The 16,163-nt window shown below is 41.7% G+C and overlaps 1 protein-coding gene across 2 annotated transcripts in view; it reads right to left on the bottom strand.

Moving 5' to 3' along the window:
• Positions 1-16,163, bottom strand: part of samd11 (sterile alpha motif domain containing 11) — a 119,158-nt gene that overhangs the window by 15,594 nt on the left and 87,401 nt on the right. For both annotated transcript variants that reach the window (XM_061977131.1, XM_061977122.1), the window contains exons 6-7: positions 15,731-15,895; positions 1,563-1,716 (exon numbers count right to left, since the gene is read on the bottom strand). In XM_061977131.1, coding sequence (XP_061833115.1) covers positions 1,563-1,716; positions 15,731-15,895 — 319 coding nt within the window. The remainder of the gene's footprint in view (positions 1-1,562; positions 1,717-15,730; positions 15,896-16,163) is intronic.

A 16,163-nucleotide genomic window follows, 5' to 3' on the forward strand; every position in this document is an offset into this window, starting at 1 on the left:
ACAAGTGGCGCTCAATGAAAACTAGTTGACCCCTGGCATAAAGCAAAGTTGACTATTTAAGGATTTACAGTAAACTGTTGCCATTAACAAACAAGAATACTAATACAATTTGAAAATGTCGAGGTTGCGTACGTACCATGTAGTATAGTTTGTGGTGCGAATTGACAGCATTAAGCTCCGTCTTCAAAATATACAAACTCAGTACCGTATTTGAGCACATGCGTGTATTTTGCTCCAATTGGGTACAAGAGGGCAGCACGGTGAAACAGGGGTTAGTGCATGTGACTCACAATACAAAGGTCCTGAGTAGTCCTGAGTTCAATCCCGGGCTCGGATTTTTCTGTGTGGAGTTTGCATGTTCTCCCCATGACTGCGTGGGTTCCCTCCGGGTACTCCGGCTTCTTCCCACCTCCAAAGACATGCAACTGGGGATAGGTTGATTGGCAACACTAAATTGGCCCTAGTATGTGAGTGTGAATGTTGTCTGTCTATCTGTGTTGGCCCTGCGATGAGGTGGCGACTTGTCCAGGGTGTACCCCGCCTTCCGCCTTAATGCAGCTGAGATAGGCTCCAGCACCCCCGCGACCCCAAAAAGGGACAAGCGGTAGAAAATGGATGGATGGATGGGTACAAGAGTAAATACAGGTGGCACATTGTCAACTTACTTCTTGTCCCCTTTCTCCCTCCATTCACTCATTTGAACAAAGGCACAATTAAAGGCAAGAGTCCTTGAGCATATTTTCTCTATTAGCCCCCTTCCATTATACTCACTCCAAAAACTGTGTGTGGTGAGTGAAGGGGTTAAAGAGGAGGCAGGTGGGAGGTGCAGGGTGTGTGGAGGTGAGGTCTATAGTTAACCCTCCCTGGCCTTGTGTGGCTAATTACCCTGCTTTGTGTGTACTGGCGAAGAACAGCCGTGGCTGACTTCACTGTGGGTCCCGCACACACACACACACACACACACACACATGCAAATTAGAAGACATATTCACACAAAGTCGACCAAAAAAAATACAACGCACACAAACCCCCAGCAACACACGCACACACAACCTCCCAGAGCTGCATCACAACACCAGGAGGCCGCTCCGCTTCCTGCTCATATCCCCACCCTCTCCCCTTCTCGCACAAACACTCCCCCCACCTCCCTCCCCTGCTGCCGCACCGCCGGCCCATTATCGATCCCCCGCCTCTCCCCGCGCCACATAAATAATCGACAAGCAATTATCCGCCCACTCCCGCTGCCCCCGGCTTTGTTTGGGAGGCTCAGGGGCCAGCGGTGGGGGTAGTAAAGGAAGGAGGCAAAGCTGCGCATGCAGCCGAGCGGCACCAGAGTTGTAGGCAAGAGGTTATGTGGATCCCTCGCATAGAGTCAACGTGCATACAAATCTAAATATATGATCAGATCTTTCCCAGGAAGACGACCTACTTTTCTTCAGTTATTTCCACATTTACGTGCTCTCACATCAACTGTGCGGAGCACGCCAGTGTCAGCCTTTATTAATGAGTCATAAAAAGTATTGCAAACCGGGGCCCGCAAGTGTTTGCACGCCATTCCTCACCTGTCAGTGTAATGTGCATCCCGGTGCTGTGGTAGGCCCTGCTTGCGTCTCTGGCTGGATGACGAGGAGCTGCCTCCCGTGGGCAGGTGAGCTTCTAAGGCCGCCGGATTCCTCACCGCCGCAGCCAACGCTTCTTGCCGAGCGCGCAGCACGTCTGAATAAAGAACAAAGGGCCGAAAAACAGAGAAAGCGGAAAAGAGGGATGGGAAAAGATGATAGAAGATTGATGGTTGGAGAAAAGAAATTAGGGGAAGAGAGAAGGGAAGATACACATTTAGCATCCAGTTGCTAATTTTCATGCAGACGGGCAGGAAATCTTAGTATCTACCTATTTAGCATAAGTGCTGAATGTGTGTTATCCTTTGCGCGACAATATGACACACTTGGAAGTCTGGTCCTGTCATAGCAGACCTTAAATTGTTTTGGGGGCCACATTTCTATAAAGTTAAGGACTGGGGGGCTGGACTACCATAGTCCTATGTTGTGTACTCCAGAGAACCAGCGTCATCTATGGTAGATATTTTGGTCTTTATTTTGTCAGAGTTACAGAAGCGTTCTGCTGTTTTGAAAGACCTTCTGCAAAAATGTGTCTCACAATTTTTTTTAACTAAACCTGCGGGCCACCAGTTGAATAGCCCGAATTATGAAAAAGAGAGGACCTAAAATGGAACCTTGAGGAACACCACGAGTATAACTAAAGAAGTTGAACAAATGACTAATTGTAACTGTCAAAAAGTAGAGGACCTATAGGGGTGCCTTGAGGAACACCTCAGTTATGTAAATAACAAGATTGAACCCCAGTGTTTTATGTTTGCTAGCAAGGTTACAATGTCAATGTGTTTGCAGTGGTCCAAGTTCCTCTGTACAACAGGAGCACTCTTTTGTTTTTAGGAATTTGCTGAAAAAATGTTTGAACTGACCTCAGGGGCAAGTATGGTGTAATTCCTGGGCCAAATTTGGCCACATGTTAATGTGTGGTATTCACACTAATTCCCATCTTATAGTAGCATAAAAGCACACACGAGCATGTAAATTAAATGTGAATGACACTAAGATACAAAAACATGTCCTGCTTTTGGAGCATTTTTAGAGAAAATAATAGTAAACAGACAATCCTAATCAGCACCATATTGTATAGTACTGTATGTACATGTGTAGAGGATACACACCTTGAGCTAATGCATTCATTTTGAAATGTCATTTAAAAAATGTATTGAAAAATCACTTGGTAAGAAAATTATTTTAGAATGGGAATAGAAGGGAAAACAAATTGCTGGATTTACACCTCTGTCTGAATCCACATGGATATGTAATGATTTTTTCCAGGTCCTAAGTTCCGCTCATCAGTCAAGTTGTTTGAGTAATATTGTTCACTAATAAACAGGGGGGGAAAGCAACCAAGAAAAACTAAACCAGTTATAACCACTCTAATAAAATGATGGTTATTAGTAACCTGTTACATTTATTTCAAGGGGCTTTTGCAACATTTACTAGAGGGCGCCAAATTTTCTAAGTTTTTACACAGTATATCCCGCCCTCTTATGGCTTCCCGTACATAATAACGCAATTATGTACGTACCTAACACATGTACGCTCATTAGCTTTAGGTGTTGTTGGCTAATAGCAATTTGAATAGCTAGTGTTAACTGTCATTAAATGTACAAACCCCGTTTCCATATGAGTTGGGAAATTGTGTTAGATGTAAATATAAACGGAATACAATGATTGGCAAATCCTTTTCAACCCATATTCAATTGAATGCACTACAAAGACAAGATATTTGATGTTCAAACTCATAAACTTTTTTTTTTTTTTGCAAATAATAATTAACTTTGAATTTCATGACTGCAACACGTGCCAAAGTAGTTGGGAAAGGGCATGTTCACCACTGTGTTACATGGCCTTTCCTTTTAACAACACTCAGTAAACGTTTGGGAACTGAGGAGACACATTTTTTTAAGCTTCTCAGGTGGGATTCTTTCCCATTCTTGCTTGATGTACAGTTTAAGTTGTTCAACAGTCCGGGGGTCTCCGTTGTGGTATTTTAGGCTTCATAATGCGCCACACATTTTCAATGGGAGACAGGTCTGGACTACAGGCAGGCCAGTCTAGTATCCGCACTCTTTTACTATGAAGCCACGTTGATGTAACACGTGGCTTGGCATTGTCTTGCTGAAATAAGCAGGGGCGTCCATGGTAATGTTGCTTGGATGGCAACATATGTTGCTCCAAAACCTATATGTACCTTTTAGCATTAATAGCGCCTTCACAGATGTGTAAGTTACCCATGTCTTGGGCACTAATACACCCCCATACCATCACAGATGCTGGCTTTTCAACTTTGCGCCTATAAGAATACGGATGGTTCTTTTCCTCTTTGGTCCGGAGGACACGACGTCCACAGTTTCCAAAAACAATTTGTAATGTGAACTCGTCAGACCACAGAACACTTTTCCACTTTGTATCAGTCCATCTTAGATGAGCTCAGGCCCAGCGAAGCCGACGGCGTTTCTGGGTGTTGTTGATAAACGGTTTTCGCCTTGCATAGGAGAGTTTTAACTTGCACTTACAGATGTAGCGACCAACTGTAGTTACTGACAGTGGGTTTCTGAAGTGTTCCTGAGCCCATGTGGTGATATCCTTTACACACTGATGTCGCTTGTTGATGCAGTACAGCCTGAGGGATCGAAGGTCACGGGCTTAGCTGCTTACGTGCAGTGATTTCTCCAGATTCTCTGAACCCTTTGATGGTATTACGGACCGTAGATGGTGAAATCCCTAAATTCCTTGCAATAGCTGGTTGAGAAAGGGTTTTTCAACAATTTGCTCACGCATTTGTTGACAAAGTGGTGACCCTCGCCCCATCCTTGTTTGTGAATGACTGAGCATTTCATGGAATCTACTTTTATACCCAATCATGGCACCCACCTATTCCCAATTTGCCTGTTCACCTGTGGGATGTTCCAAATAAGTGTTTGATGAGCATTCCTCAACTTTATCAGTATTTATTGCCACATTTCCCAACTTCTTTGTCACATGTTGCTGGCATCAAATTCTAAAGTTAATGATTATTTGCAACAAAAAAAAAGTTTATCAGTTTGAACATCAAATATGTTGTCTTTGTAGCATATTCAACTGAATATGGGTTGAAAATGATTTGCAAATCATTGAATTCCATTTATATTTACATCGAACACAATTTCCCAACTCATATGGAAACGGGGTTTGTATATTCTATCATAACAACAACATAACTGCAAATTGTTGGTTGCTTCTCTTGGACTGCTTTTGTGCACGCACTCCCTGCGCGTACGTGTTGACGAGACCGGGTGAGTGACTGACGTAAACACCCATCGTTTTACTCTGGCCGGTAAAATGTTTTATTACATATCCTTTGTAATTGTGTAAAATATGGACATTTGTCAAACAAATGTGTTCTGTTAAACCACTAATGGTAACATAAGCTAGCCGGTCACATTCTTATTGTATTTTTTGCTTTGAAAAATTTTACTGTGAGAAAGTTGCAAACACCACCTTCAAGTAACTTTTTGGATAAATTACTACATACTTTTTACTTTTACCTGAGTATTTTCTTGAAGGAGAAACACTACTTTTACTTTGTTAAATTGAGTTTCATTCTGATCACTACCTTTATTTATATCAACATTATATTTATTTATAATCTACTGATTACTGCTTGCAACTGCATATTTATTTGGCCTGTTTGAAATACTTCTTCCAGCCAGCATGGTCACATGACTCTGTTTCACCAATCCAACGTAAGCACAAGTGACGTTTGACTCCATTTCTCCAATTAAATGGCGCCTGGCAGTCACATGACCACACTTGCACTACTAAAAAGTTACGTGACGTCAGACGAGTCAGCACAACTCATCAATATTTACTTACAAACTAGGAAAAAGAACATTTATGTCATGTGCTGTCATTTGTGTCAGTAGAAATGTCCAACAATAGAAAACACGTTGCAGTGAGTTGTTAATGTTTTTCCATGTTTCAGCTGCGCATATGCTAACATTAGCCCTGTTATAACGTCATAAGTGACTGTAAAATGTGCATATTTTGTAGTACATGCTGTAGTCGGGTCTCTCTCTCTCACACAAACACACACACACGCTATGGTTGTAGTACAAGTAGTAAAAAAAATAGTGACTAAATAAATCAGAAGTTACTCACCAGTTACTCAGTACTTGAGTAGTTTTTTTCACTGACTAGTAACTCTTACTCCAGTAATTATTTGGATGACTAATTTTTACTTTTACTTGACTCTTATTACCCAAAAGTACAGACCCCAAAACCAGTGAAGTTGGCACGATGTGTAAATCGTAAATAAAAACAAAATACAATGATTTGCAAATCCTTTTCAACCTATATTCAATTGACTCGACTTTGTTAATTTTTTCAAATATTAGCTCATTTGGAATTTCATGCCTGCAACATGTTTCATAAAAGCTGGCATACGTGGCAAAAAAGACTGAGAACGTTGAGGAATGCTCATTAAACACTTATTTGAAACATCCCAGAGGTGAACAGGCGAATTGGGAACAGGTGGGTGCCATGATTAAGTATAAAAGCAGATTCCATGAAATGCTCAGTCATTCACAAACAAGGATGGGGCGAGGGTCACCACTTTGTGAACAAATGCACGAACAAATTGTCGAACATTTCTCAACGAGCTACTGCAGGGAATTTAGGGATTTCACCATGTACCGTCCGTAATATCATCAAAAGGTTCAGAAAATCTGGAGAAATCAATGCATGTAAGCGATGATATTACGGACCTTCGATCCCTCAAGCGGTACTGCATCAAAAAGCGACATCAGTGTGTAAAGGATATCACCATATGGGGTCAGGAACACTTCAGAAAACCACTGTCAGTAACTACAGTTTGTCGCTACATCTGTAAGTGCAAGTTAAAACTCTACTATGCAAAGCCAAAGCCATTCATCAACAACACCCAAAAAGGATGCCGGCTTCGCTGGGCCCGAGCTCATCTAAGATGGACTGATGCACCATTAATGCTGAAAGGTACATACAGGTTTTGGAGCAACATATGTTGCCATCCAAGCAACGTTATCATGGACGACCCCTGCTTATTTCAGCAAGGCAATGCCAAGCCACGTGTTACAACAGCGTGGCTTCATAGTAAAAGAGTGTGGGTACTAGACTGGCCTGCCTGTAGTCCAGACCTGTCTCCCAATGAAAATGTGTAGCACAATATGAAGCCTAAAATACCACAACGGAGACCCCCGGACTGTTGAACAACTTAAGCTGTACATCAAGCAAGAATGGGAAAGAATTGCACCTGAAAAGCTTAAAAAAAATGTGTCTCTTCAGTTCCTAAACGTTTACTGAGTGTTGTTAAAAGGAAAAGGTGATGTAACACAGTGGTAAAAATGCTCCGGTGCCAACTTTTTGCAATGTGTTTCTGCCAGTAAATTCTAAGTTAATGATTAATTATAAAAAAAAAAAAGTTTCTCAGTTCGAACATTCATTATCTTGTCTTTGCAGTATATTACATTGAATGTAAGTTGAAAAGGATTTGCAAATCATTGTATTCTGTTTTTATTTATGAATTAAACAATTTGCCAACTTCACTGGTTTTGGGGTTTGACCTTGAGTGAAATGTTTGGCTACTTGACCCACCTCTGCTTAGCAACCAGTACAGACTGTGAGCCACGTTTTGCCCTAAGTCAGCTGGGATAGGCTCCATCCTCAGAATGGATGTGTGATTGTGTTTCCATTAATCATGCATTGTAAGAGCGTGTGCATATTTTTTCACCTCTACTACCACGGTCACATCTCCCTGCAGCCTCCTGCCTCTCGTTTCCCCAACGACCTCTGACCTCCCCCGCTCGCCTCGTTCTATTTTTTTCCTCGACTTTCTTACCCTGGTTTCCCTGCTTCCCGCTCTCGCCCTCGTACGAAACGAGACCTCATCATTATCGGCCAGGCCAGGCCGCACCAGGAGACATGGCTCCTAATGAGAGAAAAATCCATCTTGTTCTCTCTCCCTCCTTCTCTTGCCCTCTCTCTCTCTCTCTCTCCCTCTTTGCTCCTCAATCTATCCCCCCCTCATTTTTAATTAGACAGATCCCTTAGGTGCCGGCGGGCCATTTCCGCCGCCTGTATGGGCGTTATGTGTGTTTGTGTGCATCAGTGTGATTTAGGTGCCGCCGCCGTGTGTGTGTGCTGAGGCAGTTGAGCGGGCGCCAGGGCGGAGGGGGGATGAAGCGACAGATATTAATGCAGCCTAGCTCCGGTGTATCGATCTGTTTGCTGCGCCAGGCCGCAGGGGACTTGGCTGGCGGCAGACAAGGCTGTGCAAGTGTGTGGGTGTGTGTGTGTGTGGGAAGGGGGGGAGATAAGAGAGGGATCATAGGGAACCGGAGCACCGGCGTGCACACGCACGGTCTGTAGTGCATGTGTGTGCACAGCACAGAGGTGACACGGTGGAAGAGTTGACCTCTATGAGTTTCCTGTGGTCACGCTTCTCATGTCACCATTTTGGATGAGGGGGGAGCTGCTAAAATGACATTGCAGTGATTTACTGTTGCATCATGGGTGCTTTAAGAGACAGAATCCATAATATTGCTCCAGTCCAAGACAAAAACAGAAAATAGAGGCTGTATTAAAGGGATAGTCAACTAAATTGTTTAGGGGCCACATTTCCAGAAAGCTAAAGACAGGGCGGTGGGACCTCTCCCTTCACGAGTCCTATGTTGTATATTCCGGAGAACCATAGTCCTCTGCAGTAGACATTTGATTTTGGTCAATTAATTTTGTCAGAGTTACAGAAGCGCTCTGCTGTTTTGAAGGACCTGCTGCAAAAACGTGAGTCTCTTATAGGTTTTTTTAACTGAACTCGTGGACCACCAATTGAATAGCACAAATGATGAAAAAGACACAACCTAAAATGGAACCTTGAGGAACACCACTAGTATGACTGAAGAAGCTACAGCAACACCTTAGTTACATAAATCACATTATGGGAAAAAGTGGAACTCCCGAAGAGAAGACTTACAATGGTGCCTTCAGGAACGCCTCAATTATGTAGATCACAAGTTTAGACCCCTGTGTTCTAGGTTTGCTAGCATGTTAAAATGTAATTGCAAGGATCTGTCAATGTGTTTACAGCGGTCCAAGTTTCTCTGTACTACACGAGCACTTTAGAGTTTTTACAAACCCCGTTTCCATATGAGTAGGGAAATTGTGTTAGATGTAAATATAAACGGAATACAATGATTTGCAAATCCTTTTCAACCCATATTCAATTGAATGCACTACAAAGACAAGATATTTGATGTTCAAACTCATAAACTTTATTTATTTTTTGCAAATAATAATTAACTTAGAATTTCATGGCTGCAACACGTGCCAAAGTAGTTGGGAAAGGGCATGTTCACCACTGTGTTACATGGCCTTTCCTTTTAACAACACTCAGTAAACGTTAAGCTTCTCAGGTGGGATTCTTTCCCATTCTTGCTTGATGTACAGCTTAAGTTGTTCAACAGTCCGGAGGTCTCCGTTGTGGTATTTTAGGCTTCATAATGCGCCACACATTTTCAATGGGAGACAGGTCTGGACTACAGGCAGGCCAGTCTAGTACCCGCACTCTTTTACTATGAAGCCACGTTGATGTAACACGTGGCTTGGCATTGTCTTGCTGAAATAAGCAGGGGCGTCCATGGTAACGTTGCTTGGATGGCAACATATGTTGCTCCAAAACCTGTATGTACCTTTCAGCATTAATGGCGCCTTCACAGATGTGTACGTTACCCATGTCTTGGGCACTAAAACACCCCCATACCATCACAAATGCTGGCTTTTCAACTTTGCGCCTATAATAATCCGGATGGTTCTTTTCCTCTTTGGTCCGGAGGACACGACGTCCACAGTTTCCAAAAACAATTTGAAATGTGGACTCATCAGACCACAGAACACTTTTCCACTTTGTATCAGTCCATCTTAGATGAGCTTATGCCCAGCGAAGCCGACGGCGTTTCTGGGTGTTGTTGATAAACGGTTTTCACCTTGCATAGGAGAGTTTTAACTTGCACTTACAGATGTAGTGACCAACTGTAGTTACTGACAGTGGGTTTCTGATGTGTTCCTGAGCCCATGTGTTGATATCCTTTACACACTGATGTCGCTTGTTGATGCAGTACAGCCTGAGGGATCGAAGGTCACGGTCTTAGCTGCTTACGTGCATTGATTTATCCAGATTCTCTGAACCCTTTGATGATATTACGGACCGTAGATGGTGAAATCCCTAAATTCCTTGCAATAGCTGGTAGAGAAAGTTTTTTCTTAGACTGTTCAACAATTTGCTCACGCATTTGTTGACAAAGTGGTCACCCTCGCCCCATCCTTGTTTGTGAATGACTGAGCATTTCATGGAATCTACTTTTATACCCAATCATGGCACCCACCTGTTCCCAATTTGCCTGTTCACCTGTGGGATGTTCCAAATAAGTGTTTGATGAGCATTCCTCAACTTTATCAGTATTTATTGCCACCTTTCCCAACTTCTTTGTCACGTGTTGCTGGCATCAAATTCTAAAGTTAATGATTATTTGCAAAAAAAAAAAAGTTTATCAGTTTGAACATCAAATATGTTGTCTTTGTAGCATATTCAACTGAATATGGGTTGAAAATTATTTGCAAATCATTGTATTCCGTTTATATTTACATCTAACACCATTTCCCAACTCATATGGAAACGGGGTTTGTAGAAATTTGCTGCAAAAATGTTTGTATCCCAGGTTTTTAACTGAACTCGGGGGGCCAGTATTGTGTCATTCTCTGGTCGGATCTGAATAGCCCTGTTGTATTAGGATGCAAAGTCTAATCAAGTAGTGAACTCAACAGAATAAACCCCAATGCTGCAAATTACAGTCCAAAGTGAGACACAAGTTATTTTGGTAGGTCCTACTTCGACACTGGGCCCATCCTGCTTATCCTTCTTTTGTACAATCCTTCCTGCAGTTGGGCCTAAATCCTTTCAGTTCAGCCTGGTCCTCCTCAGCGTGAGAATGCATAAGAGCGCTGTGCTGATGCAGCTTGTGCATGGGTTTGCTGGACTGGCAGGTAAAGAGTGACAAAGCAGACATCCAGCCGCTCAGCGCAGAATACGGACACAAAGAAACGTATCCCAGCTTATAGGAAGAAGTAAACATGCAGAGTTTGTCACACATTACTATTCTGACTGATTGTACTTGGAGCAATCCCAAGCTGGAGTCTTCTACTTCTCTGGTGTGATGATAAAAAGATGAGGCCTATCGTCTCATGTTTCACATCACAATAAACTCAGACAAAACAATGAATATCCCATCCTTCCCCCACCTTACTCTTTAGTTTGCCTCCCTCGTGTTGCTTTCATCATTTATAACGGAGGGACGGAAAGCCCTCCTGGCCATTTCTACAAGACGAATCCCCCCCCATACCCCAGCCCACCAAAAGCTGCCCATCATCCCAGGGAGAGCCTGCCTCTCACAAACAACACCTTGCACCTAACAAATCCACACATGAGCACAGATGTCCACCTCACCCCCGCCTTCTTCACGCACACTTTCATTTTCCACGGCCGACACTTCAAACACATGAAAGGATGCTCCGCGGGGACCGAGGCTAAAGGGAGAGTCGGGGGTTGGGGGAAGAGCGGGAAAAAGGGTTTGAGTGGGAGATGTACAGGGAAGATGATGGTGGGGGTCCAAGGGCTTCACAGAGGCCCCCGTTGGAGACCAGGTCAATGTCAAGGGGCTCTCAATGACGGGATTCACACTTGTCTTTTACAGCACAAAACAGCCGTCGCTTTCCAAGTAAGCTTTGACTTTTTATTCGCAATAGCTAGCTTTATTTTAATTAGTTTGGTATTTTGGACACTATTTTCCATAGGAAATGGAGCTACATCCAATACTTTGTAAAAGTGAGCGACTGATGCCCATCGTCAACCATCAGTCGGCATTTTTTTAAAGAGACATAAATACATAAACAGATGTGTATGTAGTAGTATACAGGTATACTGACCGATCACTTGGTGTCAGAAATGTCACATGGATGTACTTATATGCAGAGGTGGGTAGTAACGCGCTACATTTACTCCGTTACATCTACTTGAGTAACTTTTGGTATAAATTGTACTTCTAAGAGTAGTTTTAATGCAACATACTTTTACTTTTACTTGAGTATATTTATAGAGAAGAAACGCTACTTTTACTCCGCTCCATTTATCTACATTCAGCTCGCTACTCGCTACTGATTTTTATCGATCTGTTAATGCACGCTTTGTTTGTTTTGGTCTGTCAGACAGACCTTCAAAGTAGGATCTATCCATGCCTGCGTTTCACCAATCAAATACAGTCACTGGTGACATTTGACTCCGTTTCACCAATCAGATGCAGTCACTGGTGACGTTGGACCAATCAAACAGAGCCAGGCGGTCACATGACCGTCACACGTGGACCTCGACTTAAACAAGTTGAAAAACGTATTGGGGTGTTACCATTTAGTGGTCAATTGTACGGAATATGTACTGTACTGTGCAATCTACTAATAAAAGTTTCAATCAATCAATCAAAACTGTGAAGGAAAAAAGACACTTTTTTATTTCAACCGTACCTCTCTCAAAAGCCTAAAGACTGACCGCACAGTTCCTGTCTTCACAATAAAAGTGCTGCTCCATCGCGCCTGCGCTAACAAAATAAGAGTCTCCGAAAGCCAGCGCAAACAAGCTAGCAAGCTACGGAGTTTGCCGCCAATGTATTTCTTGTAAAGTGTATAACAACGAATATGGAAGCTGGACAAATAAGATGCCAAAAACCAACCACTTTCATGTGGTATTAGACAGAAAGGAGGAACTTTTTTTCTCCTCCATTTCAAAAACGTGGACGTTATCAGCACTACTGTCTGATTCCAATCAATGCAAGTCATCAGAATCAGGTAATACACCAACTTATATTCTTGTCTTCATGAAAGTAAGGAATCTATATGTTAAACATGCATGTATATTCATTAAAACACCTTTAACATGTGAACAAAAACGGCAAAATAAATAAATATAAATACTATACTGTATATATAAATGTATGTGTATATATATATATATATATGTATATATATATATGTATATATATATGTATATATATATATGTATATATATATTTATATACATATATATATATATATATGTGTGTGTGTGTATGTATATGTATATACGAGGTAGATCACCTCGACTTGGTCATTTATTAAGTAATTGATTAACGTTGAAAAACTTATTGGGGTGTTACCATTTAGTGGTCAATTGTACGGAATATGTACTTCACTGTGCAATCTACTAATAAAAGTTTCAATCAATTAATGAATGCCTACTGAGCCTATGGTGCTGTTAAGTTATTGTGGCTCAATTTGCCTTAATTTTTTTTATTTTAATGTATTATTATTTAATATATATTATTGTTTTAGTTGCTTAAGAGATATTCCTGGCTCTGAATTTGCTCATTGCTATTTTTATGTTTTTGTGCATTATTTGTTGCCGTCATCATTAAACGAACAGGTTACTCATCAGTTACTCAGTACTTGAGTAGTTTTTTCACAACATACTTTTTACTTTTACTCAAGTAAATATTTGGGTGACTACTCCTTACTTTTACTTGAGTAATAAATCTCTAAAGTAACAGTACTCTTACTTGAGTACAATTTCTGGCTACTCTACCCACCTCTGCTTATATGTGAAAATTCCAAAATAATTAAAGGTACTTATAAAGAGAATACAGCCTTTTATTAAAGTGAACAAAACTTATTTGCAACTTTTTCTACCTCAAGATGACATCAAACTTGACTACCGGTAAATAGGGAAAGCAAAAGTCGTAACAAAGTTTCTTTACGTGAATCTGTGGAAGGATCATTACCTTTGCACAAGGAGAGCTACACCTCCGGGGCGAAGTGGCGCTTCCTGGCACATACCGTGTCCAATTTTCCGCGTGTTTCAGCCGAACATAGGCGTGTAATGGCACGGCAAGCTTTGTGTCTGACAGCCTCAATCCGGTCCATCATGTGGAAACATCCTCCCAACCCTATTAGTAAAATATTCTTGTTTGCAGACGTTAGATTTTATGGACCGTAAATTCCGTATTGTAAACGCTACTTTTTTTCTACACTTTGAACTCTGCAGCTTGTGAAACAGAGCAGATAATTTATGGATTTTTCTTAGCAAACGGCCACTGTGTTTTGTGTTCAACAAATAGTTTTAATTAAACACAAGCAGAGGCACTAAGAAGGTGTTATTGTTTGTGCTATGGCGCCATCTTTTGGACAAGTTCTCTCACTGCAGGTGATGCAGCGTGAACGTCTACAATATTTTCCCTCCATTTAGTGCTTTAAGTGCAAGTGCTGTTTCGTCTACTATTCGTCTTATAGTGTTTCTACCTGCATGGATTCTGAATTCATCACTCCAAGCAACGTTTGTAAGTTTTACAATATAACTAAAGCTATTTATACTTACTAAAACGTCCCATGTGTGATGTCTGTAGGAGGGATTTCATGCATATTTGTACGCGCTATCGTAATGTAATCAAGCTAGCCTCGTTAGCATAAGCTAATGTGATAACACATTTAGTGTGAGTGCCTGTGTTAGTATTATTAATTTACAATGGCATTATTTTTGTATTGTTTAAGTTTTACAAATTCCTCAATAAATTCACCAAAACGTCACTGTGGAGTTATTGAGTCTGTTTAGCTGATTAGAGAGCTGGCTTCCGCAGGGAGTTGGACGATGACGTCTGTTTTGTTTGATCAGCCGTTTTACTGCCGTGTGACAGGCACCGATTGGAAACAATTAAGGTATGTAAATAAACATTTACAAAATCGTTTTGTGTAAATAACTAATTTCATAATGTATATACACTATCTGCGGCTTATAGTCTCATGCAGCTAATATATGGAAATAATTTTTTTTCTTCTAAAATTTAGTGGGTGCGGGTTATACACTGGTGTGCTCCATAGGCCGGAAAACATGGTAATAAGAGATGTGGGAGGGCAAAACACGGCCGGTTTATTTACACACGTGACCTCTTACCAGGAAGCAGTGACCGCTCTGAGGAAGACTGAAGAGATAGCCAAAACTATCTCCTACTCTCTAAAAAGCTATTTGTCTGCACACAAGAATCTTTTTCTAATATTTAAAGAAGACATGATTGTTTTGTCCCCCCCAACACACTTGCTGTATGCGGGAACCCCAGCAGGTATTACTTGCCACCCTATCAGATTGATTCAACTGGGAGGTTGATAGTTAAATCAGACTCCTCAGAATCAAATCTGCCATTATACTATTACTATATACTATTTTACGACAGTCCTAGTGAGCCCCATTGGATTCTAGCACTGCCTTAATCCCCTTTGGTAAGAAATTCACCAGACCTGCAAAGGTATGAGTATAGTTCACTTTTTACTGTAAATGGCACCAAAAAACACTTTTTTGCACCCGCGAGAGGTACAGTAGTTGTAGGAGGGAATGAATTCGGACCCTGTGTAATAAAACTCCAACAATGCACTGTGTTTTGCCTCTAACTGACACAGGCGAAGAGGTAATTAAAGCTTTATAAGCTTCGCCTTTTACATTTGCAGCCAGCAATTCTACATCATTGCTAATCAAATGAAAATAAAAGTAGCTGAAATTCAATCTGAGCAGGGCATTGGATGGATTTATGCCACCATGAAGGAGGTTGTAACGACATGGAAGGACTTAATGTTTCACAAAAATGTAAGCCAGTTTAAATACAGAACTTCAATTTCATGTATTCAGCTGAGCTTATATCTTTAGGTGTTATGAAAAAAGTGGGACGTACTGGAGATTTCTGGGGAGATTTAGGGGATTGGCAGGCAGCCAATAAGAGTTACTGGATCGATGGCCATGTTGATGCATGACCCTTGCGGGTGTTGTTAATGACGAAGCAGCAGGATGGTCAGAAATCAATGTGAGTCACACCTTGACACAGGGTGGGCAGCGCCACAAATAGAAATGTCAGCTGGTAGCCGTGGGATGTACTTTACCTGGAATAGATGCTACGTTACACTTTACACTTGTGTGGCCGCTGCTGTGCTTTCTGTGTTCAAATATGGTATAGGCTTTACAAAACAAGACTGGGACTGACCATGGCCAGGTAGTCCCATGCTGCTGGCGAGCTGGTAGAGGCGCTGTTGCTGCTCCTCGTAGGATCCGTGCTCACTTAGTGCTGACATCATGCGCCTGTAGTGCTCCTCATGGCTCATGTGACTGTGGCTGCCACCTGCCTCCACCTCTGGGCTCAGGGACGTCTCTGAGGAGGAGAGGACCAGTGTAATCAATGAGGACCAATATCTAACTGCTCTTATTGCAACTGCTGTCTGCAAACGTAAAGGTCATTAACTTGCAAACATATTGAATAATGAACTACATGTTTGATTAAGTAAAACACTCATCTGCCTCAATATTCACATGGCATTTGTGGCACCCCCTTGGGGTTATGCTGAAAATGAATTGGAAGACTTCATGCTATAATACATGTAATGGAGATCTCCTCAATGTTGTATAATCACTACACAAAT

The sequence above is a fragment of the Nerophis lumbriciformis genome, linkage group LG01, assembly GCF_033978685.3.
Source record: "Nerophis lumbriciformis linkage group LG01, RoL_Nlum_v2.1, whole genome shotgun sequence".
In the NCBI taxonomy this organism is placed as follows: Eukaryota; Metazoa; Chordata; class Actinopteri; order Syngnathiformes; family Syngnathidae; genus Nerophis; species Nerophis lumbriciformis.